The 26,294-nt window shown below is 33.3% G+C and overlaps 4 protein-coding genes across 4 annotated transcripts in view; all 4 read right to left on the bottom strand.

The window, feature by feature from the left end:
• Positions 1 to 7,240: 7,240 nt before the first annotated feature.
• Positions 7,241 to 10,071, bottom strand: LOC134254587 (ephrin type-A receptor 8-like). Its single transcript, XM_062737115.1, has 5 exons — positions 9,920 to 10,071; positions 8,762 to 8,887; positions 7,821 to 7,935; positions 7,536 to 7,623; positions 7,241 to 7,364 (listed from the first exon to the last, which is right to left on the bottom strand). Exons 1-5 carry the CDS (start codon positions 10,064 to 10,066, stop codon positions 7,241 to 7,243), a joined length of 600 nt encoding a protein of 199 aa, XP_062593099.1. The 5' UTR covers positions 10,067 to 10,071.
• A 3,227-nt stretch (positions 10,072 to 13,298) lies between these two features.
• Positions 13,299 to 16,315, bottom strand: LOC134254586 (uncharacterized; the record flags this gene model as incomplete). Its single annotated transcript, XM_062737114.1, has 3 exons — positions 13,299 to 13,429; positions 13,730 to 14,053; positions 16,270 to 16,315. Coding segments are annotated over 3 exons (501 nt in total), but the record flags the coding sequence as incomplete, so codon positions are not given.
• A 2,708-nt stretch (positions 16,316 to 19,023) lies between these two features.
• On the bottom strand, positions 19,024 to 20,207 carry LOC134254585 (uncharacterized). Its single transcript, XM_062737113.1, has 2 exons — positions 20,109 to 20,207; positions 19,024 to 19,860 (listed from the first exon to the last, which is right to left on the bottom strand). Exons 1-2 carry the CDS (start codon positions 20,205 to 20,207, stop codon positions 19,024 to 19,026), a joined length of 936 nt encoding a protein of 311 aa, XP_062593097.1.
• Positions 20,208 to 20,608: 401 nt separating this feature from the next.
• Positions 20,609 to 26,294, bottom strand: part of LOC134254584 (von Willebrand factor D and EGF domain-containing protein-like) — a 37,308-nt gene continuing 31,622 nt past the window's right edge. The window contains exons 9-15 of the mRNA XM_062737112.1: positions 24,842 to 24,940; positions 24,291 to 24,386; positions 24,022 to 24,120; positions 23,157 to 23,252; positions 22,740 to 22,850; positions 20,841 to 21,131; positions 20,609 to 20,757 (exon numbers count right to left, since the gene is read on the bottom strand). Of these exons, the coding sequence (XP_062593096.1) occupies positions 20,609 to 20,757; positions 20,841 to 21,131; positions 22,740 to 22,850; positions 23,157 to 23,252; positions 24,022 to 24,120; positions 24,291 to 24,386; positions 24,842 to 24,940 (941 nt within the window). The remainder of the gene's footprint in view (positions 20,758 to 20,840; positions 21,132 to 22,739; positions 22,851 to 23,156; positions 23,253 to 24,021; positions 24,121 to 24,290; positions 24,387 to 24,841; positions 24,941 to 26,294) is intronic.

The raw sequence follows: 26,294 nt of genomic DNA, 5'->3' as shown, positions 1-26,294 counted from the left end.
CACAAGTATGAAATCTCAAAGGTCAAGGTTGTTGGTATCCAATGAAAGGTCTTGCCTCAAAAAATAAGTATTTAAAGTATGAATGTCCTGGTTACTACTGTTCAAAAGATATTGCCAAAGTAAAAGTTTGGAATTTATGTGTTAAAGTTTGTCAAACTCCAAGGTCAAATTTGGTGAGACCCAGACTAAGGTCTTGTCACAAGGAATACAAATGTGAAACAGAGAGACAGCTAGACAGACAGACAGACGGATATACACTACAAAACTATGTTCCCCCGGAAACTTCGTTTACGGGGGCATAACAAGCTATCCATGTAGCAAATATATTCCCATCAATTTTGGCTGTTTATGCCAAGTGTATTTTTGGGTGGAATCCAAATATGTCTTTTTGCTAGAGAAATAAACCTTGTATAGAGCACATAACAATTTTGCTTATAGGAATGGCTTGTGTACAAATAGCCAAAGTATTTTTTTAAGTTGAATGTCTAAGTATTTACAGAACAGTTAATAAAAAATCACGAAAAAAGATACTAATACAGATATTTTCACGTTGTATAGACTAAAAGCCGTTTTCAAAATTCATGGTTACGTCACCCAGATAAAAAAAATGCCTCAAAGAATATTGAAATCTGAAATCATCTTAAGACTTCACTGAAATATAACAGTTTACAAAACCTTTGATTGGTATTGAACTAGTGTACATGTGCATGCATGGTATACATTTATACTGGCTGCATAACTTAGTCTGCAAATGGATGGAACTTTCACGATAATCTGGATCTGGTTTTGATGGTTTTATCAGATGTTTGTTTTGCGCACACGCGAGACTCGGGAAATTGCTTCAGTGGAACACGTTCTTCTTCATTACTTTCTGTAATCTGGAAATAGAAATTATCAGACTTTTGTGTGGGTTTTACGGATTTTGTCTTTTTCAGCCTACAGGGGTTTCGACGGTACATCTTCCCATCACATGATCAGATATATGATTATGTAATGGTAGTTTGGATTTCACGGTCGCATGTCTCCATGTTTTGCCATCTTGTAGTCTAACGTTTTCTCCTGTATCCAATTCTCCGCAGACTCTTGGTTCATGTACGATCATTAAATTTCTTATATTACAACTGTCTGACTTTTAGTTTTTTTGCATGTTGTTGTCCTTAGGACGACGTAAATCTCCTGCATTAGGTAAGTTTGTTATTAAACGTCGTCCTAGCTAGAAACATCTTTGAGAGTGACTGTCCTAGTCCTTGGATTTTTGTGTTGCTATAATCCATCAACGCTTTGTAAGGCTCTGTGTTTTTCTTGAGAAGCCACTTGACTGTGTGTACCATTCTCTCTGCCTGTCCATTCGTTTTAAGATACAACGGGCTAGACGTTTGTAAATACATACTCTTTGGTAAAATATCTTAACTCCTTGCTTGCATACTGGGAACCATTGTCAGACACCAGTTCATCAGAGATACCGTACTTAGAATACATGCTTTTAAGAGATTTGAGGAGTTGTAGTTATGAAAGGTTCTTTACGATGGTTATCTCTGGCCATAAATTTCTAGTAGTAATCTACTTCGACTAGATAACTGTTCTACTTGTATACAAAATGTCAGATGCTATCTTGGACCATGGACGATCTGGTAACTCTCTGCATATCATTGGTTTCTTTGGATTGGAATTCTAAACTTCTGCACAAATATGACATTTTGATATTTTATACTCTATTTGGACTGACATGCCAGGTCACTACATAGACTCTTGTGTTCTTCTCTTACCATTACCCACTCACAGTAGATTACAACTCGAAATGGCTTCCTACATGTGTCAAGACATGATGTCAGAAAGTGGCTAAAATCACTTATTTAGAGCGTCATCAAGCATACTGAAGTTTGCATTCAACTTAATCATTCAATCTCTTATCGGTGCAACCCCGAAAATCGGCTTCTGAAAACGTGAAAAAAAAACTTGAAGCTCACCCAGAATTTTTGTTCCATGACCGTTGAAAGGAAAATCCAAGGAGGAAATATGTAACTACTTTATGATCTGGGTAGGCAAAAAAGGTATGGGATGTGTACAGTTATGAGTATATGGTACATTGCAAACAGTGAGAAAAAGAGGTCATCATTGATGATATTTTAGTTAGGGGGTCATCGATTCAAAAACATGACCAGATATTACGCCGAGTTTTATGGCGTGTAAAAGAGTCCTACTTAAAGCTCAGTAGGCAAAAATATTAAGCGTGTAAAACTGAAGTGAAATACTAGTATGTATGACAAGTACTTACCCAAAAATGAAGTGAAATCTGATCTAGAAAAACTAAGAGCCGTTGTGATGGTGAAACCAGAAAATTGACAGGAAGTACTTACCTTATTAGAACTAGTTCAGTACTTAGGAAAGTTTCTTTCAAGACTATCTGATGTAAGTGCTTCACTACGAAAAATGACTGAAACTTTGTCAGGCTGTGCATGGGTTTGCATTAAGGAACCAAATATCAGTTTTGAGACAATCAAGGCCATGGTTACAATTACTCTGGTCTTAGCATACTACAACCAAGGACTTCCACTAAAGCTCTCAGTGGATGCGTCAGTTCAAGAGGACTTGGTGCAATTCTCTTACAACGTAGACCCATTGCGTATGCATCAACAGCATTGCCAGCGGCTCAAAGAAATTATAATTACGTACAGATAGAGAAAGAGGCAGTAACAGTTGTCTTTGGATGTCAAAAGTTTTATCAGTACATCTATGGTAGATCCGGAACTGTAGAGTCCGATCATAAACCATTGCATTCTATTTTTCTGTGTTTAATAGGTGTAAAAATGCCTTAAGCCCGTGTCACACTGTCACGATTTATAGCTACAATTCACTACGAATTCAAAAATCGCAACAAGTCGGAATTTATCGCAGAAGTACTCGCAGGATATCTTCCTTAATCGTGTTGGATCGCAGGAAATCGCCATACTTGGCGATTGTTTTGAGTATGTTCAAAACAATCGTGGACACAGCACGATTTTTTATTATTCGTAGACAATCGCACAGCATCCGCACTGAACTCGTACTCATAATCGTAGTAAATCTTCAAAGTTCGTGCGACATTCGCGGAACTTCGTAGTACTCGCAACACTACGAGAGTCCTACGAGTTATTTCGAGTGTCCTTCGAGTTTGTGCGAGTGTCTCTCGAGTTACTGCGAGTGTCCTACGAGATACTGCGAGTGTTCTTCGAAATGATAAGAACATAGTACGACTTTCCCAAGAATATGACACGAAAAAGGACGATTGATGGCAATTGCTGTACGAAATCTGTGCGATTGAACTACGATTTGATACGATGTAGGCAGACGGTGTCTGATATAAACACTGTCGAAATCAAAATACTGCCTAAAATAAAAGGAAAGAAGCTTAGAAATGTTAAATAAACTGAAAATGCATGTGTTACAGAAACTATAAACAGCGTGACCAATAAACACACGAAGAAATTGAACATAATCAAAAGTTCCACACTGTAGTTTTTACCATGATCAAATAACATACCAGTAACTATGAACTATGATGTTTAATGATTTCAGACAAATCTCCCTTTACTCTATACTAGTATATGCATTCCATTACATGTATAATCGTAAGAAATTATTGGACCACTGCACCATACAGGGTCAAAGTTGAATACCATGTAAATATTGTGACACTGTACACAAAACTATTTTATTTTTATTTTCTTTCTTGCCTTCTGCACCTCCCAGAGTCATTGATGTGTGATTATTATTCTAAATATTTTATTTTCTTCCTGGACTTCTGCACCTCCCAGAGTCGTGGATGAGTCAATATTATTGTTGCACTGCAAGTTTTTATTATTTGACCTTGACCTCTGCATCTCCAGGGGTCAAGGTCACCTGATATGTTGATGTTGAACTGAAATTTTGTTGACCTTGACCTCTGCATCTCCCAGGGTCAATGTCACCTGATATATTGATGTTGTACTGAAATGTTATTGTTGAACTGAAATGTTGTTGTTGTTGCTGGGCCTACCCGTTGCTTGGAGGCCCGAGATAAAATGTTATATTATTCAGCCGTGCCCAAAAGCGCCAAATAAATAGAAAATCCATTCAAAATTTGTCTTTGATTTATTGCGTCTGTCCAAGATAACATACCAGTAACTATGACTATGATGTTTAATGATTTCAGACAAATCTCCCTTTACTCTATACTAATATATGCATTCCATTACATGTATAATCGTAAGAAATCGCCATTAGTCGTGGCAATATCGTGTATGTAACGTGGCATATCGTAGTCCTTCGTACGAGTATCGTATGTAACCGCGTTTAATCCTCCATAATCGTAGAAATATCGTAACCAGTTCGTAACGCTGTCGCCTTAGTTCGTACTTACATCGTACAAACCTCGTACTTTGTCGCACAGACATCGCAGACACACCATTCTAGCAGCAAAATATTCGACACGCTGTAGAAAAATCGCAAGACAAACCTGGCGATGAACGGCGATTTTCAACTTTTATTAATTCGTGGGTAATCGTAGCATAAATCGTGACAGTGTGACACGGTCTTTAATTGCATTCCTTCAAACAAAAAGAAACAGACAATAATTATTACAAGTCTGTTTAAGTTCATTGACTGGCGTATTTATTAAAGTTAAGTTATTTGGAAGCGTATTCTACGACAATTCGTGTTCTATAATAAAACTATATAGAGGTACTGTGAGCGATGAGCTCACTAAATGATACCCCCCGCCTCCCATATGGTTATAACTGGTGAAAAAGTCTATGTTTTCCTGTGGCCGGGAAACCCAAAATATGTGTCGGATCAAAAAGTAAAATAGGAGGTGCATTACTACGTAATAAAGATTCTGTGAAAGGTGCATCAAATTTCATTCAGTTGTATGAGAGGAGTTGCGGATAAGAGATGGGTACCCCAAAGCTTAACAGACGGACGGACAGACAGCTAGTCGACGTACAGACGGACGGAATTAACGATTACTATATACCCTCCCGCTTTTCAAGCGGGGGGTATAATTATAAACAGACGTCAGTAATTAACCGTCATATTTCTAAAAGAGGCTACCACGTGCGACTATCATTAATTTTTGTCGTACTTGTATTCATGGATGGATGGTAGAGTCTCAAAAACAGTAGGTCGGTGACCGCCGCAGATTATTCTCAAATACATGTAAAAAGAGTTCCATAATACGATGAAAAGTGTTAATATAGTTACCTTATGCGCACAATGCTCACGGATCACTCATTTTACAGCATATGCTTATGTACATGTACGTAGTTAAGGGTTCTACAGTTGGCGTCTTACAACTTTGCATATGGTCTGATATTTTATCGTCTTATCGACATAAAAAGTGTATTATCTCCTTAGGTATACACATATTTTGAATTGTATTATAATTGAAAATTTTACATAACTAAAAGCAACTTCTTTTGTTCAACAGATTTTATTGCTTTAAGTTTTTTTCGACTTAAATATTATATTGATTTTCAGATATCGATCGAATTAAGATATTTAAGAATAATAATAAGGTAACACAATTTTTTTCAGAAATCAGCAATATTTCTCATAGATTTACATATAAATTGGTAACATGAATAATGGTTACCAACTATAATGTTAGAATTTTAAAAGATTTTGTGATTAAATTGAAAATATGTGCCAATTAAATTTTGTATGGAATTATATAGAGAGCAAATAGAAAGTCATATCTAAGCAGCAAGGAAACCTACGATTTCTTTATTTTTCATGGATTTATGTCATTTCAAATCAATATCAATCAAAAACTAAAAATAAATCAGTGCATTAAATTTTTATTTGTATTGATGTGTTCAGTATCATTAACCATAGAAATGTATATACACATATTCTAAGCTCACGTGGTTTATCGCACAAATTAGGGTCACATTCTTTTTGCAATAAATTGAACATTATCGACCTTTAATACGAGACATCAATTATGTATCTTTAACATGATATATCAAATATGTCTTAGGGCTAAGCCCTAATACATATTTGATATATCATGTTAAAGATACACAATTATTCTTTATATTTATTATATTAAAGTTTTTGAACTCGATGTTTTAAATGGGACTTCTTCAATAAATGATATGATGTTACATCTGTATGATTTCACCATAGGGTATTTACAAATTAAAATAATCGAGCTTTCTTTGATACTATTTAGTTGAGTGCTTTAAAAGGAACGGTTACAAAGGCGGCTGCATTTGCCGAGAAACCCTGAGAAACAATTTTAGAACTGTCGTAATCTACATCACCTAAGAGCATACCGAAATCCTATACTTATTATTATGTGTGAATTATGCTATAACATAACATTTTAACATTAAATATTATTGAATACGAAGTGTACAAAAATGACTGAAAAAAACGACATCTTAGGGAAGATGTTTACTCAAGTTTCAGAAAACAGAAAGGGAATTTTGTAAAGTATAATTTGTTAAATAAAAAATTGTTCTAAATGGATAAAATAACTTAGTTTTGACTCAATATCAATTTAAAAATTAATATTTTATTATTTGAAGAAAATATACGGGAACAAAAATCAATGTATGGTAATGCAGAGGAAATTCGAACTAAATTTTTAATTTTTCATTTTTGTCAAAATCTTTTATTTCTTGCAATATTGATCACAATGTAAATGTTACATATATTTTTAAGCATCATTTTACAAATATCATATGAGTTAAAGCTCATAAATTATTTCAAATAATTGAATGCTATGAAATAAAGAAATTCAAAAATATTAGCAAACACCATTCCAGACAACATATCTCAATAATTTGATCATTGACCCAATATAATGTTAATACCATGAGAATTAAAGCAACAAAAGTAACCCGAGGCTATAAATAGTTTAGAGTTCTTATCAGTCAGATTTTTGTGATATTCGATTATAAATGGGAAAAAATATAAATATGACAGAGGAAATTCGGAATGTAATAATTATCAAATTTATGGCCAAAACTCAAATCGTTTATTTACATGAAGCAACGCTATTCCATTCTACAATATTTCATAATTCAAAAAGTTTTGTTACTTGTAATATTTTATGAGTGAAGAAAAAATTGGTCATAGCATTAAAGTAGGTCATTGACCAAGTAATTTGAAATAATAATATTTTAACACCAGAATTATGGGTGTGCGATGTGCAATAGGTGGTTTTTCGTTCTTTTCTGTGGAATTTTTAGTCATCTGAGTACATGTAAGATCTGTATCACTCATAATGACTTTTAGCTTTTAAAGTGTGCGGGTGGGCTTCTAATTCACATTTGATTTCCTCGAAAGTTGGCCGCGAGCCTGCATCTCTATGCCAGCACATCGTCATCAAGTCGTAGTTACTAACAACAAGAAGTATATTTATATGTAAATATATACTCAAGGAACTGATTTTAACTTTGTTTTTGTCTTTTTGTATTTATACTTTAGTATTTATATGTATTTGAAAAATCAAAGCCTTTTTTATTTTCTAGTAATGATAAAAGTGTATATATGTAAGAATATGTCCTTACAAATCAAGTTTAGGTCGTCTTAGTCTGTTTCCGTTGTTAAGAAATGTCCGAATACCTTCTCTTGTCTTTCCTCGATAAGGCTCTTCGCCTGAAATATTTTAATGCATGTATGTCTGATCTGATGCATTGAGCATATTCAATGATTTTGAGTTTCCCTTGCAATTTGCAACTTTTAAAAATAGATGTATTTAACATGGTTACTTTAAAGGTAAATGCTGAAACATCTCTCGTACATGTAATTAGCAGGTTTATCAGTCTATATACATATGATAAGTAAACCCGAACCTAAACTGAATATTTCCCATAATACGACACCAAACGACCAGACGTCACTCTTGGATGTCAGATTTGTGGCACTTTCAAAATATTCTGGAGCCGCAGACTGTATAGGAATTTGCTCCTAAGATGATTTATAGAAGATCATTCATACATGTGAAGACAGACATATCTTAATCTTGATAAATATCTTAATATTTCATATTTTGAGGTACACAACAATGTTTGCATAAACTCATAATAATTATATTAATAATCGATTGGAAAAACATTAGGCGCAGCTAAAATTTCATTGGTTTTAAGCAATTCAAGCATAAATATATCTATATTTTTTTCGAAAAGATACGCCGATTGGGTATTTTGTTAGTAATTATTATTTATCTGGAAAAATCCTAGGATGGTTCTATCCAGCAGATAGGAGGTTCTGGTATTTGTAACGGGTCTTAACTAAATTTGAGAATAACTGATAGATAAAAATGATATGGATGTGCTTCCCATTCATGTGCCTACACGGTAGAAAAAAGTTAAATTATACCAATGAAAATCGTACCCAATTCTAGCCTCAGTGTAAATAAGAGATGAGATTAGATAAGGTTCTTTTTTTTAAATTTATTTATTTAAAGTAATATCACACATGTATATATATGGCATGGTTCAATATCTTTTACTGAAATAGTTTCAAACAAATCTTTAACATTATAAAGGCTAAAATAATTAAAAATGATATCATTGATAACTCTCAAAATAAGCAACATTCGTTCAATGTTGCTTAAATGATCCAGCTTCACCATATAGTCAACTTATTCTCTTTAGAGAATTGATCAGGCTTTTGCCCACAGCCTTCCCACTTATTCAAAAAAGTAATAGTTAACTATACGCCTTATTAACTTAAAATACATTCCATGATAAATATTTTGCCTTATTACCAAGAGAGAGAGAGAGAGACTTACATTACCGTCTTCATCAATCTTTGGTGTTGGACAAAACCCATAAATCTTTGGTATCAATTCACTTGATGAGGATCTTGGAGGCTTATTCAGAAGCACATTTCTAGCTGCAAGACTTTTATGCACCAACTAAAAAGTCAGTATTTATATATGTATAATTAGAAGGTACTAAAAAGTACTAAACTCTAATTATTTACAATATAAAATTTAATTTGAATTTCGGTGTTTTAACTTATCTACAATGTATTTGAAATGAATTCGGACCACTGCGAAGTTCGATTTCGAAAAAACGATTTTCAATATATTAAAATGTAAATAAATGGGTTTACTATCAAATTTATAGTGCAAGATATTTTTTTTATTTGGATTGCTTTCTAATGACGTTTAACCTTGTCTATATCCATAAAAAGAGTTAGGTCGTACCGAAAATTTGACAGTTCTGATTATAGTCGTGTCTTTGATCATGTTTAGTGGTTTCTACGATTTAACATCCTTGACCTTGATTCTACATAGTTTGTTTTAGGGTCCCTTTCCAAAAATGTTCACTCATATTGAGACACCACCAGTTGCCGACTGCGAATTTTGCACCTATATTCGTAATTTAGAGAGCCTTTATCATACCAGTATTTACAGAAAAACGGGACCTCGGCTTAAAGGGCCTCATTTGACGGTCTCAACGTCACATAGTGGAATTCGAACCCAGGAACACTGCAACTATAGTGCAGACACTCAAACCACTGCACCAAGCGGCTTCTCTTTAAATCGATCTGACACGACAAATTCTAGTCTTCAATTACATGGGCATTAGTGGAGTTTTATGAAGAGACTTACTTTTACATTTGACAGCTGACTTTTACATCTTAATGATTGGAGTTTGTCTATATTAAAATTGTAAAAGTCAGTCGTCAATTGTAAAAGTAAGTCTCTTCGAATTCATAAAACTCCAATATCATCATGTATTAGATGAATAAAATAAAGTAAACAGTTGTTGCATTCTTCCACATATCCACATTATGTTCACGTATTTGATCTCATTAAATATATATTTTAATTTGATAATTCTTGGACATATTGTTTTGAAAATTAAGAAGTGAAAAAGATTAGTCACATCTTAGATTAACTTGAAATTCATCTCATGCAATAATTCAAATAACGGTTTACCTTTTTGATTTCTAAATGCAACATTCCATCGCAAATCCCATTCACAATTTTACAAAGCTGCATCTCAAATGTTCTGTCGTAGGCCTTCTTCTTATTGTCTATTAACCAAATATCAAGTTGGCCTATGTTGCAGAATTCAAGTATCATATATGGTCCGACTTAAAGGGAAAAAAATTCTACTTTAATACATATAAATGACATGATTTAAGTTCATAGGGAAAAAAGTGTTTGATGTATGTGAGTTTGATCCCAAATTATTTTGTTCTCGCAAACATAAAGTTCTAGTTCAGTTGAAAATCTAAATTTTGCAGTACTTTAAGCACCAAAAGACAGGTTCATTCATTATAATTTTTTTTCTTCAGGCCCCGGTAAGAGTCGTGTCAACAACTTTCTTTTTTTTTAATATTTCTCCAGAAAATATGGCTCTAGAGAAGGATTTCCATCGGAAAAAATATGCTCTAGAGTAGGATGTTCCCACAAAAAAAAATGTGTTTAGAGTATGAATTCCTATAGGGATGTACAACATCAGTTTCAAATTTCCGGGGGAGGGAGTACTACTCTTTGTTATGTTTATGCAGATGTCAATTTTCCAAGCGCTAAATGAATATTCCCCCAAATGTCACTTCCGTTATTATGTTTGAGAGGGAAGTATCATATGAGTATCATAAGAAATCTTTCGATGTGTCAGGTAGCAATGTATGGAATACACTGTGTGAAAACATCAGAAATTCAACAAGTGTTTTATGTTTAAAGAGAAACTATCTTAGAGAATACCACCATACATCTTAATATTTTTGAACTTATCTCTACTCTATTTTTTTTAAATGTATTTTACTAATATCTGTATGTATGTATGTTACCGATATATTGCAGAATCATATTGAAAACTAGCATTGTTGCTAAAGTATGTCATTCTGGATTAATACAGCTTTATAATTTTTAGCATTATTATTATGGAAGAAGCGACATCTGAAATTCCCAATGAAACAAACTTAGGATCACTAACTGTACGTCTTATTCTTATTCTTTTAATATCAAACGGTAAGAAATTCAGTGGTATAAGAAGAGTTGCGGATAAAAGGTGGGTACCCCAAACCGTAGTAGACGGACGGACATTCCGATTACTATATACCCTCCCGCTTTTCAAGCAGGGTGTATAAAAAGTTATGTTGTTGGACTTGTCACAATAAGTATGCATTCAAATTCTAAGCAGTAAGCATACCAAAGTTTTAGCTAAGGTTAAGATTTTAGAATTGTAAGTCAGCCTTCAAGCTCACATCTTCGCTAGCCAAGGGTTTCTGATACTCTACTCTCCTCATAAACCCTTGGCCTACGGTGTTCATAGAAATTGGGATTTTTTTCCAGAGTTCTGATTGGATTTCAGTACATCCAGATCGACCAATCAGCAATTGTTTTTTGTAAATGACGATATTTGCGTTCGGGATACATCTTAACTCCTAAATCTCGGAAATAAAAAACGCAAGTAAACAACGATCCGTAAGATAACATTCAATTCTATGAATAACCATGGTGTCATCCAATATCTTCTAAATATGTTATTAAGAATCTATATTGAACCTTCAGATTTGTTCTATAAATCATGAATAAACATAACTCAATTATTGCTTCTTAATTATTCTTGAAAAAACTTATATTTAATTTTTCTTAACACGTGTCTTTATTTCTGGCGATGACGCAATCTGTGCGTACTTGAAAGATTCGAGATCACGTGACGGAAAACAATCCCGTCTTTTGACTTCACCGTATGCTAAGGGTTTATGAGGAGAGGAGCATATCAGAAACCCTTGGCTAGCGAAGATGTCAAGCTCACGTCATACTAAACAAACCCGGGATGGTCCGATGTGCATCTTTGAGATATTAAATTTACATTCTATGTTTATATTTTGGATACACACTCAACGATTTCAACAACCTGGTATATATTTTAAGATTTCATACTGAATTGGCAATCTTCAGTGTAGTAAACTTTCAAATTCCCACGAAAAAATACAAATTATTGTCAAAGATAGGAAGGAGAAATGGGAATATTGGTGTAGTGAGAAATTTCCCTTTGGGGAATCCTACTTTGGAGTGGAGACCGGGAAGAGCTGGCAATTGAAAAAATCCGACAATAGGAAGCCAGTCGAAAATAACATTGATATTCAAATCACCAGATTACTATATCTTGAATAATTTGCAATTATTTGTATCTTTTTTATTGAAATAAATCATAATGAGATTATCCACCATGAAAGCTCCAATGCTGATTATATACACAGAAAAAAAATAATTGAAAGTTCCATTTGCATTTTTTTATTACATATAAAGATTAAAGAGAAAATATTTCGTTAAAATATTTTTAATTTGTTCAAACAAGGCTTCTCATTAACAATTCAATTAAAATGGCACGTGTTTATGAGTATCATAAGAAAATTAATCAAAAAATATAAAAGTTTTTTTTTTATTTTTTTACGTTTATGTCATAAAACAAGCTTTTGTTTCTTAAAATTCGCCTTTTGGTTTTTTTTCTGAGAAAAATCAAGAAATGTTTGGCTTGAGTTTAAAAAGAAAGAAAAAAAACTTACGATCTTTGTTCTCATAAACAGATTCAACAAAACCTAAAATATTTTGATGTTTTCCAATCTTTCGGTAAAAATCAATCTTGTTGGTCATGATTTCTTCTTCTCTGCTTGTATGAGGCTCTTCAAGAAAGAATCGTATATTCATGCATTCTTTCACGTTTTTAATCATAATTTATTATGGGATTTAGAGGAATAATACATTAGATTTAACGATTACAATTAACCACAGTAGCATATCTGTCTACTTTATACATAAATTACTCAAGGTATGAGAATAATTTAAATGTTACATGATTGACTCAAAAAGCCATCTTACTTTTAAGAACTTTTGCTATGAACTTATCAGCTCCTTGTGATTCATCTGAAGAAGGATATTTGAATTTATAGATAACAGCAAAATCTCCTGTTTTCAATAGGGTCTCCAAATTAAATAATGTACAGAAATTTATTTGATGATCTTCTTGACTTTCATTCATATCTTCGTAAAGGTCTATAGAAGGGTCTATTTCGACCTCATCGTTATATGCATCATTCTGAATTGCTGAAGGGGGCTCTGAAGTTGCCTAAAATACATTTAAAGTACATTAAATCAAACTTGTAGATTCTGAAACATATTACAATTTTTTCAAACCATTGAGCATGCTTGTCTTTAAGTTCTTTTATTGCTAAAGTTTACACTTTACTTTGCAAATATAATTTTCAAATAAATAAGAACCTATGTTATCACAAAAACAGATAAAGTCATAATAATGCAGATTGTTTAAATGAAAAGGACAGCGATGAATTACATAACATAATTATCTTACAGATAATGAGTCTTCATCAGCCATTTTCTTCTCATATGTCTGTTCTTTATACCTAAAGCAACTTTTCCATTTTTTCCACGCGATCATACCACCAATTATAATCCCAGGTATAAGAATCATTGCTTCAAAGCAAAAGTAGAATTATGCAATCCAGTAGTAACTTTAGACTATTAAAACATTTCTGTTTTGAAGTTTTTGGGAAAACATTACACTTAAAATTTATAGCATAAATTACGGGATAAAATAAGAGATGAGAATGCTACCAAACTTTGAAATTATTTTAATATATAATAAACTGTAGTACATTGTAGGAATGATATCAAACTTTGAAATTATTTTATTATTTGAATACGTGTATATTAAACTGCAGTACATTATTTACATTGTTACTTAAAAATAAGTAATTATGAAATTGTTTAAACCTATGGATATCCCTGCAATACCACCAGCAGTCAGAGCAGCAGATGTTTTTGTTAACGATGTTCTGAAAACTAAAAATACTGGATTGCTTTTCTGTTCTCCGTATTCTGTAATAAAAGACAAATTGTAAGTTGTTCCTGGTTCGAGTCCTGTTAGGTCAAAGTGATCGGCATCCTCATCAATGATACGTGAAAACTTTTCTCCATTCTCTGATTTAGCAGATAAAGTGATTTTGGTTCTTTCGTAGCAAGTTGACGTCAATGTCCACTTCAGTCGCACACTGTTGTCGTACTTTTTCTCAACAAAGAGATTGCTCGGCCCGGAATCTTAAATTTAAAACAAAACAAAAGCTTTGGAAAATGTTAAACTTTTAACAATAGGCCAAAGGGCCCAAACCCTACCATTAGTCTCCTTACCTACCGAGTATATACGTTGTATTTAAGGAATGTTTTAAGTTTTGTGTGAGTTATTGGTGTGTGAATCACACAGACTTGTCAGATATGCATATTTTATGAAGCACGATAGCGTTTCATGAAAAATATGCCTACGCGCAAGCCTGTGTGATTCACACACCAATAATTCCAACTAAACTTAAAAACATTCCATACTTTACATTTTACATGTTTGGAAACACCAAAATCAATATTTGGATTTCTTGCTGCCCTATATCGTTATACTTTTACTCACGTTGTTGTAGCTACGCACGTTTCTCCGTGTATATTTCTACACGAGAGTATACACGAAAATGGTTTCCAAATCAATTCTCACAGCGAATGTAAATATATTAAAATAATCTGTAAGTCATTAGTAAATTCATTTTTATTACTTTTTGAGTAGCTTTTTCAGTTCCCGAAATTATATTATTTAAATAATAATGTCGACACCCCTACCTCATTTGTGACTTCACCTTCGTGGGAGGTTATTATGTTGATTACAACAGACATATTTGTACATGTATGAAAGCATCCTCTGGGTAGGGGGTAGGGTTGCTCATTAATTGGCGATCATTGGAATATTCAGTGGAAACATTTAAAAAAATATCTTTTCAAGGTTATTTTGATATGGAAGCATCCTTATGTGATGTAGAATGAGAAAACATGACCACGGGGTAGGGTTAGGCACAGCTGGGGATCAACTTTATGCAAAGGAATATTGTATAAAGGATAAATCAAATCGATAAAACTCTTTTCAAAAACAGCAAATCCATTATACATGTAAGTGACTAAAATATAAAAGCATCCTAATGTACCATTTTTTAAATCTTGAACCGATTCTGCTTTTTCCTTGCTAATGTGCTAATGTGAGTGATACCCCGGTATCGTCCATTGGCTTCTTGGTTTATTTAAGATGTTTTTTTTAAAGAAAATTTAAAGAATTTTAGTACACACTTAGTAATAAATACAGGGTTTTTGCATATGCGATATGGCTGACGTCACAATAGCCGTATCAACCATGCAGGGCTGATATGGATTTGCGGGGCTGATATCCGTATCAGCCTTGCAAATCCATATCAGCCCTGCAGGGCTGATACGGCTATTGTGACGTCAATATCACACCCTTAGTAAATTAAACCACAATAACAGTACTTGTACTCATACACAATTTTTGGTGGGTTCATATTCTCTTAATTTTAACTTTTTGAAAATAAGGTTAATCTTAATTTACAAATACATGTAATACTATAGAATATTTTCAAATTACGGATCAAGTGCATTGAAATAGAAACAAACCCAAATCTTATGAGACATTAGACTATGTACATGTATGTAAGAAGTCCATGCATGATTATTTACTTATTTTCTTCTCAACTGTATTTTATTACTAAGCATGCAATAAATATAATAAAACATACCCTTTTCCACATCACATCCTGTATCAGCCCTCGACCAATATCAGCCCTCGGGCCTTCGGCCCTCTGGCTGATATTGGTGTCTCGGGCTGATACAAGATGTGATATGGAAAAGGATATGTATTATTCTCTATGTAACATTCGGATGACGTTGATTAAATGTATTTAGAAGATTGTAAGATGTGAAGAAATACAGACTATAAAATGAAGTAAGGTTTTTAAAAAATATATCATCCTATTTCATTCTGTTGAATAAAAATGCGAGGAAAATTTACATGGAACATTTGTTCATTTAATAGACGAATTCCACATTCCTAAGATTTATCTCCCGTTGTCGGCGTTATGCTCATTTTTCCCACTTTGTCCTTTGTAGGTTACCAGTTAATATTTTTAAATTTCAAACGTTATAGGACAATTTCGATCTGTATCTGTATTGCCAGAGTATTGGGCAACATGAAAAACATAATGAGCATATTCATAAAGATTTTATTTCTAGGATACTGACCCATAAAGTTGGTAAGGTTATTGAGGGAAAACGGCATCTTACGCCGGTTGACACCGGATTGACCCCGCCTAGGGGAATAACATTTGTAAATGCGAAAGTAGTCTATAGATGAAATGAATGAAATAACTGTATTAACAGTATAATGTGTTGAAAAGAAGGAAGAGAAATACATATATCAATTCACTTACATTCATCAATTCCATGCAAATACCTCAGATATATCAGCTGAATAAAAAAAATTCAAAGATGTTACTACAAATAATGAATTTCAAGAGTATATACTTTGCTTTTCACCTTTCACCGTTAAGATTTTAACCAATCTTGTATATTAAAAATAATGCAAACTTTAATTATACGATTAAAAAAACAGAAGTAATATGTAATCAAACTACCGTGGTTTCAAAACTTGTTGATTCCATGGCTCTATTGTAAACTACGAGTTTCAGTTTGAGAAATTCGTTATTAAAAGTGTCTTTAGGAACAATCATCCAGCAGTTATTCACATCAAGATAATGACTGAAGAAGAAAAAATCCCCCATTGGAACTTTGTATCCATCGACGAAATGTGGCAAACTCTGTGTGTAGGAGATAGTAAAATGGTGTGTAACATGTACAGTGTATGCTTGAAGACACATAGATATATTCATTACTTTTTAAACTTAATAAAAGCGAAAATATTTTTTAAAACACATAAAAAGTGCGTTTTCCACTTAGAACAAAATGCTATAAAAACCAAACTAACCTCGGTCTTATTACCAGGCATTGACCCGGCTTTGAAAATTATACCACTCTTATTTGATATAAATTCCCAATCAATTTTAAAAATACCACTTTCTCGGTCGTGAGCGTCAACCCGTAAGCTGTAAAACAAAACATATAAAAAAAAATTAAATAAACACACCAGAAAACACACATCACAAAACAGTTTTTTAGACTCCTTTTTGTGGTTTGAAGGGCCATTACAAAAACAAAGTGTTTTACATTAACGATAAAACTGTTTTAAAAGGTTGGCATTTTCAAAGATATAAGCACACCCCTACTATAGGTATTGTGATTTAAATTCAAGAAACGTGGTTTAGCTTTATCTATTCAAATGTTATAGGGTAGAACCGGTTTTATAAATAAAATTGGCAATAAACAGGAAATTGCTAGTCTGTTTCTTTTGAAAACATTTCCTGTGAAAAAATGTGTTTCCAGACTTTTCTGAAAGACTTTCATGATTTTCAACAGAAAAGGATGGCTTAAAGGGGGGGGGGGGTAAAATAACAATATATTTTTTCATAATTTACAGTAGAAAATAGAGCTCACTAGCGACCGATACGCTGGTAAAAAAAAATGTGTAATATCATCTACACTGACAAACCTTTGTTTGCCTTATGTGGCCTTTGTTATTAATGCGCACAGAGGATCAATCCACGAGCAATTGACCAATTGAATACGTTTACGCCAATACATGCTTATATTTTACTTCAAACACGTGGTTCAGGTCAATCTATGATCATGTCAATGGAGTGCAAAATAAAAAAAATGCCCTTAAGAGCAAAATGCAAAGATTAGAAACTATGAAAGATGTCACGGGCGTTTTTAATTTGTCGTTAACTAGAAATAACTATGTTTAATAAAATGTATACGTAGTTAGTGTCACGTTCAGAACACCAGAACCTCAAGGGTAAGGAAAACGAGCAGCTTCTCGTATGCATTTAAATGGACAAAACATTTTTTAACCATACTCGTGATCACGTGTTTTGGCCAGGGAATCCACCTGAAAAATGTATTCACCGATAGTACAACAAAGGAACTTATTAAGCGTACAATTCCTGTAGTATTCGTAGTAGACCATAATGCAATTCTCATTCATCTGATTTGTCAGTTAAAGACACATTGGTGCCTCATTTGCTAATCTGACGCCAAAAAATATTGTCCCGGTTCCAATGCAAAAATATTTGTCCAAAAGGGAATTTTAACTCAAGAAAGCAGAAAATTGTATCATAGAGAATACTTATAATTTAAATTTGAATGAATTCAATTAAGAGAGATCGATTGAAATACATTTCTACAGAATGATATTATAGGGTGGTGAAAACTAAAACGCAACATAACTTTTCCGTTTACCATGTTTCCACGTGCTAGTCATTTCCTAGCCACATTTCCGTGAATAAATACCCTATATCGCTCTAGTCTCGCTAACTCTCGCCAGAGCCACTGCCAGGGCTACTCTGAACTCATCGGGTTTTATATATTTGCAGAACACCGAAAATTAAAAGGTTCCGAACACATTAGTAGGGGTGAAGCAGTGCTGGGATATATGTGGTTAACGCAAATACAATGAAGCGTTATTGAAGTGGTAAAATTTTCCATTTAGACGAAACGTTCTGAGTCATGTTTTGAACATCAATTATAACATAACGACACGCCCATTTCTTTAGGAACGAAAAAGGAATATTCGTCGTAATGTTTTAGGATACTATACACTTTCCACAACAAGCAACATGAGTTACACTGAACAGCTGCTGAAATGAAGATTTTTTTAAGAAAGAGCTATATACAGAGATCCGCTTATGTAAAACACGCATTGCAACGAATTTGTACATAATTATGATTTTACATGTTTATTGGAGTTACTATAACACATGTATCGGTCGAACACGTGCTTACTCGGTGTTTATGTAGACCGTCAATTTCATTGGCTGTTATATTTATGAGGTACCTGTTCTACAAGTATTCGATTGAATCATTTGACCGAATTTTCCTTTCTAAAGAAATGGGCGTGTCTAAAGATAGCTCAAAACGTTCCATCCAAACAGAAAGTTTTACCACTTCAATGCGCTTCATTGTATCAGTAAATTTGGAAAAAAAGGGGAAAAAAATCAGTGATATTATTTTTGCTTAGTTCAATATCTTTTAAATCACAGTATTTACACGAAAGCAACTTAATTTTACCCTTACCGACTTGAAAAGGAAAACACAGAATTATTCAAATTGGGTTTGAATTCGACAGTGCGTTTTGTCAAGGCTGTTGGAGGTGTTTCGTCGAAGTAAACATGCATGATATCACTGTCTGAATTACCCACGGAATCAGTAGCTCTGATCCATACGTTTAGGGTATCTCCATTCTGTCTTTGAACAAAGAAAGACACTGTCTGGTTTAAATCGATTATAATCTGCCAATTTGTTGGCGTTTGGTTTCCTTGATTTGCATTCCCATACGCATATTCAAATTTAACGATTCCATGAACATTTGGTATAGCGTTTAGTGTTCTTTCTCCGTCGTTGTCATCTAATACATCATGAACAATTTTTTGAATCCCTTTATCATGATCAAAATGTTTGAAATCTGTAACCTGATTTAGAAGTTTATTGTTTTCATGGAATTTGTTTCTAAAATGTCCTTCCCAAGAAATTGATATATCATTGGTCAAGTTATTCTGCCACTGGTAATTCGTCTCTTTAACAGCACTTGTTGAAATCATCGGAGATGAATTATCTATAGAGATGGATGAAGTGTTGTCGTACAAAACCAGCTTCCGTGCATATTCAGAGTTATTAGCTTTATCGACGACGTTCAGTATCAAGGAATACATTCCAGGTATTAGAAAAACAAAATTGTATCCTCTCGCTGTACTGTTGAATATTAATGTGTTCATTGGACTCCATGGATCTGGTTCAGATAAAATTGGATTTACATTCTGATTTGGCTTTAAAAGATATATCTCGATGATGTATTTTTCTATTCCGGAAAGAACGTCACTCCATCCATCCCATTCAATGTAAATAGGATCCTTAAATAAAAACGTGATCAAGTTAATTTATTTTATTTTTTTTAATATAACTAACAGTGCATTTAATAAAATAGCGTAAACATATTTTCATTAATGTATGAGATTTGTACCGAGCTTGCTTATAGGCAGATGAAAAAAGAAAACGTTTGGAACTGTGATGACAACAAAAGTTCAAAAGACATAATTGAAACACATGCATGATTACCTCATTAGAATTCTAAGATATTGAAATATTAAAGCGTCTTTACCCTTGTGATATCTTTATTGACTGTGAAGGCTTTCAGTGAACATTTGTGATGAGTATCAAAAACACAGTGCTGGGGATTTCGAAAGTCGAATCTATACATCATCGATTTGCTCGAATTTCGGCCTTTGAAATGGTCGATGAAGTTTGTTGTAGATGAAGTTTTAAGTTTACGATATCCACCATTTTGTGCAATAACGGTCACTGTTAAACTATTAAAAGATAATTGATAAAAAAGACATTTTTCTTTATGCAAATTTCATATGAAATATTATAATATATCTTCGTATTAGGTCTTGTCATATTTTGATATGAATTAAAGAAGAAATATTTCATTCCAAACGTTTTGCCAAAAATAAATAATCAATTAAAGTAAATATCTTGGAAATGCACAAAGAACAAGTCTTGATTATTTTTCTTTCTCGCCAAAATGAAACCTAATAAGGAATTAATTAGCTGTCTTGATAAGGAAAAGAATATTATTAAATAGTGCTCAAGATAATATTACTTATCGCCGTTTTCCAAAAGACGATCGAAATCATGATGTGTGACATTGCATGAATACACAGCCTCGTTCGGATTGTTCGAACCAGGCTGGTTTGGACAGGGGTATGTTGTGCTATTCAAACTGACAAACGCTTTGTCGGAGGAATCTACAAAACGCAAGAGATATCAAACTTCAAATTAAAACACCTCATCAATTAGAAAACCTCAATTTTCAAAAAATTATTCTTACTTCTATGGACTTTATACAAATCTATTCTCAAATATGCCCCAACAATGCCGAATGCAAAATCCGTGACGTATATCGGAGGTGCAATACCGTCCGGTGGGACATACATCGCTGTGAAATCAGCGTTAATATAGTTATAGTCTTTTTGGTTTAACCAAAGCATGTCTACTTTTGTAGAATTTGGCTCGGAAGAGTCTGTTATATATTTGTAGAGCTCTCTTTTCTTCCCGGTTCTTTCAATATTGCTTAGAACTGACATACACTTGGTAATGACTGGAATGTTATTCGCATCAACTGTAAAGAGACATTAAAATTTAAGTTCGAGCTCTTACCATTAAAGTATTCATATTTACACAAATATGCAGAAGTTTTTTACAGAAGGCACTTTTTCCAGAAGTTATTTTGTAATAATTTCGTGTATAAATTGCTCTAAGAAATATAAGGGTGTTAAGATAGTTCGTTCCATGATGAAATATTTCAAAATTTCAAAGTAGTACTGAACTAAAGAGATGAAGTTTAAAGTCTGACAAAATCACAAGAGTAAGCTTCAGATTTTTAATTATATCAATTCATTTGTAGCAGTAAGTTATAGGTTTTTCTTCCATCTGAAAAAATATCTTTAAAGCACCCCAAATTACAGAAATGCTGGTAATTTTGAGTGAAAATATAGATTATTATACCTCTACTGATTTTTCACTATATAAAAGCATATCGATATATTTTGCTGATTTCCTGAATATCACCGTGAATAAACCGATATACTGCAAAAAAGCTCGTTTTTTATGAACTGATACACACCTATTCGGAACATTTAGCATTGTCTTTAAAGGTCAAACTTAGAAATGTTCCGAATAAACTCATGAATTTTCATTAATGAATCGAAATGCATCGTGATTCAACTGGTCCCATATCAATAAAAAAGAACGAGTTTACTTGTAGCAAACGACAACAGAAATGGCGAGCTTGTTACAAAATTGAATATAACTTTTTCAAATGTCTTGTTTATATCGGTGTATTAAAACAGTTAAAGACACTTAGATATACTCATTAAATTGAGGGAGTCAGCAAGATTCCAGTTTTCCAAGAGCAAGCCTATCTCACTCGGCGCAAGCGTCTCGGGTAATAGACTTGCTCTTGGAAAACTGTAATCTTGCTGACTCATGATATACTCTAAGTGTATAATAATTTACTTTTGTTTCTTCAAAGATATCTTACCGTTCACGGTAGCTCAGTCGGTAGAGCGCTCGCTTCGTGATCGGGAGGTCGTGAGTTCGTATCTCGGCCGCGACTGACCTAGTCGTTAAAATGGGTAGCAACTGTTCCTTCGCCATGCGCTCGGCACTTTGAAGTGAAAGTTGCGGGTCCTTCGCATGAGACCTTAAAAACCGAGGCCCTGTGTCAGCGGCAGGCGTTGGCACGATAAAGATCCCTCACTGCTCAATGGCCCTAAGTGCCGAGTAAAGGTAAAATTTGAAGCCCTTCACCGGCATACGGTGACGTCTCCACATGAGTGAAAAATTCTCGAGAGGGACGTTAAACAATATACAATCAATCAATCAAAGATATCTTGCATCAGATCAGCTGATGAACGTTGGTATTAGAACGATAAATGATTTTACAAAAGAATAGGTTTTTTTTTTCATTTTGAGATGTTTTACTGACTTGATAATTTTTGCGTAGTATTTAAAGGGTGTTTTGATCTGTTTGCTTAATTTATATCACAAATATACGTCATCCATAATTGTTCTGCACAGACATCATTTGTTTTAACACCTGCCCCCCCCCCCCTTATTGAGTCAACAAAAGACAGTTAAAACCTTATCAGTAGCAAACATGGACCTGAAATATCACAAATATGTATTAATGTTTTGTCAATTACTTTTTAGGTTGAGTGTTACATACATGTTTTACATCTTTCAAGCCCTCCTTCTCCTGAAAACCCATATGTACATCTGCAGTGAATCATATTGTTGCATTCTCCCGGAAAGCAGGGATGATGATGGGCACACATTGCTTTAAGGGAAGCAAAAGTTTAACAAAAAATTCTTTTAATTCAAGTTTTTTCAATATATGTACCTGTAATTGAATGAGGAAGTTCAATTTTTGCCTAAATATACTATTATTATAAACAGAAAAAATCATTTCTTTGGAAAATTATTATTTTATATTTTTCTAATCTTCGTTGCTATTTTATTCTAAATTGAAGTGAAATTTTTGTTCAAATTTTTTATTCAAATGTTTGATAAGTTATGAAGCACACTAAGACATGGAATAGTAAATTCTGCAATAATATATCAACATTTCGAAAAATGTACTAACGGATTTCACAACTCGCTCCAGTATACGTCTCTGTACAGTAACATCTGTTAGGTGAAACGCAGGCTCCACCATTTCGACAAGCTGGATCACACACAGCTAAAATAAAAAAAATCTTATTATCTAACAACTTTAAATATCAAAGAATAAAATGATTCAGAATTTCATGATACATTATTGTATTCTGAAGTATGCAAATAAAATATATGGAGATAACGAACAGAATTCTAACTCAAAAGACTATGAAACAATGCCAAATAGGAGCAGAGCAAACAAGGACCTTCAAAATAATAGAGTTTTGATCAGGTGCCATGGAAGAGTAAGCATCAAAAAATACTTTTGAACTTAACAAACTGGCATAAAATACGAATCATTATCATACTTTTGAATGAAGAAAAAGGTCCCAATGTTTGTCTCTAAAAAAAATTCTAAATTTCAAAATTTGATTATAAGTTAACTCTGGAAATAATCAATTTTTATTCAAACTTTTTGGGAGGTGGTTTAGAATCGCTTTCTTTCATTGTGTTTGCATAAAGTTATAAATTAATGCTTTCAGTTCAGTTTCAAAATTCAAAGGGTATAGAAATGTAAATAAATGATGATGATTGTAGCTTCTTTTTTTAAAAAATCATTCCGTTTATTTGTATGTTTTTGTATCATGAGAGATAAGATGTTTAATAATCAGTCCTGCATGATAATACAACAACTACATAATATAAAAATGTCATTTGAAATGAAGATGGATTATATAGTTTTGGTAAAAATATTCATTCTATGCATGAAATACATTCCAGCGATTGCATTTACATGTATTTATTAATGAAGCAAAGTTTAATTATAAATCGTATTAAAAGAAACAGATCCTTACGTGTTTCACACGTAGTTCCTGTGTATAGTGTCTCAGAACAATTGCAGACATGTTGTTGGGTGCAAACACCACCATTTGCACATTCAGGACTACACACAGCTAAATGCAATGGTAATTATTTTTAAGATAAAAAAAATACATATTATATCAGTTATATCAAGGAAAAAATAAAATACAATTTTTTTAATGATATTTTGGTTAATTTCGATGAAAGAAAAGAGCGTCAAATTTCATTATTTGAGAGTTTGTAGTTCACTAAGGTACATTACGAATATTGCAGGTCGTCCCTGTATGTTGTTCTGTACAAACACATTTGTTTGGAGCAACACAACTTCCGCCGTTTCTGCACGCAGGATTGCAAACAGCTGAAATGAATTTGAAAAAATGAAACTAGTTCTGAACACATGTAAACTTTCCAAGCTTATTAAGCTATCCGCATTTCAGATTTATTGCTCTCAAATTAAGTTTTATCTATTCAGTTATGGAACCATAGGAATAATTTTATGCGCATGTATACATATTGTTTTGTAGTTCAGACTTTCGAAAATGCAGATCTTTATTAACAGAAAATCGATTGATAAAAAGGTCTCTACTGGCAAACTTATGTTTTCAAGCAAAGTCACTTTTTATATATGTCGTTCATGTTGTTTGAATATTCAAATGAAGTACACCTTAGCAGAAAAAAAGTCTGTACAAATGTGAAACGCTTTATAAACCAAATGTTAAATTTATCAAAAACTCTGTGTTAAATATTTGGAAGGGTTGTTGATTTTTTTTTCTGGAGAAAATACTGTTATTTCAGTAAGTGAAGGCTACTTACGTATCTCACACCGTGCCCCTGTATACTGGGTATCCGAACAATTACATGTATGTGAAGAGGTACAAACACCGCCATTTAAACATGCAGGGTTACACAATGCTATTTAAAAAAAATGAATCAGTTGCAAACAAATGTCAAAAATCTCCCACTTGCCATTGGAAGGCATCCTCACTAGCCTATGGTTTTCGGCCCGCCCTGCTCCAGGTTATGAGGAGCACAGTGGACTAAAAATCCTTGACAAGCAAAAATGATTGGAAGGTTGAAAATTAAGCCTAATAATAGGTACTAGGAGATATCATTATGAAATGATTTTGCATTTGTAACCGCAAACCTACTGTTAGGGATCGTGATTTCAACATTTTGTGCGGATGCTTCCACATAAATATGATTTTCCATAAGCTTGTTTTTCTTGAGAACGTTTTTTTAAAAAAAGATATCAAAGCTTTGATTGTCAATTTAAGCTCCGCCCTACCTACCGGAGATAAAATGTTAATACTTTTAGTATACTTTGTATAATGTACATTTTTCACGTGAATACAGTTTTTTATGCATGTTTATCAATTGATTCCATATGGAAAAGCATGTTCAGCATATGAACTATTTCTACAGCGAGGTAATTTATTGACAGACAAGATGATAAAGCAAGAATATTACCAGATAGTCATAATTTCGTAAGTCCTACATATGGTCTATACATGTACAATGACCTTGTCAGCAAATGCAATTTATCAATAACTAAAATGATGACTGACTTTTTTTACATTGATTGTTCGGCCATTTGTTACACACTGAAATGCCCACAGATTTGTTACGTGAATTCCCGATCACGACAAGGAGCACGCGGAGGGTGTGACCGCTCTGCAGGGTATGATCACTCCTCCATGGCACTTGATCCAACCCTCTGATATCTAGATTTTTTAAATTTGCTCTGCTCCTATTTTGAAATGTTTAATGGACTTTTGAGCTAGAATACTATTCGTTATCCCCACATACTTCATCTGTCCCATGTTTGGTTTATTCTTGATAGGAAGATGCCATTAGAAACGACGACAAAGACAGACAACAGACACATTTTGCTCAGAAAAGCTCGGGTGAGCCACCGACTAAGAAAAGCATATTCAGATAAGCTCATTAGAGTGTAGTAAAAACAATTAAGGAAATTTATTTTTTTTCAATTATTTAACAAGTGTTTACCAAAAAAAGATATTGTATCATCTAAACTTTAAACGTTGCTTGTTGGACTAATTCCAACTTGTTTACATTCAGCAAGTGATTGAAAAAACCACAAAACACAAAAACCGTCATCACCTGCAAACGGAGTATACATATCTCAGTTGATTCGATACACAAGAGCATACTCTACCTTTGAGCAATTCCGAAAACGAGGTAAATTATTGACAAGCAAGTTGATAAAAAAAAGAATATCAGCAGTCTCGTTAAAAGTCATCATTTA

The sequence above is a fragment of the Saccostrea cucullata genome, unplaced genomic scaffold (genome assembly GCF_032062105.1).
Source record: "Saccostrea cucullata isolate Sc308-1 unplaced genomic scaffold, CSIRO_AGI_Scuc_v1 ctg354, whole genome shotgun sequence".
Classification (NCBI taxonomy): domain Eukaryota; kingdom Metazoa; phylum Mollusca; class Bivalvia; order Ostreida; family Ostreidae; genus Saccostrea; species Saccostrea cuccullata.
This window is presented reverse-complemented; position numbering and strand designations above follow the sequence as displayed.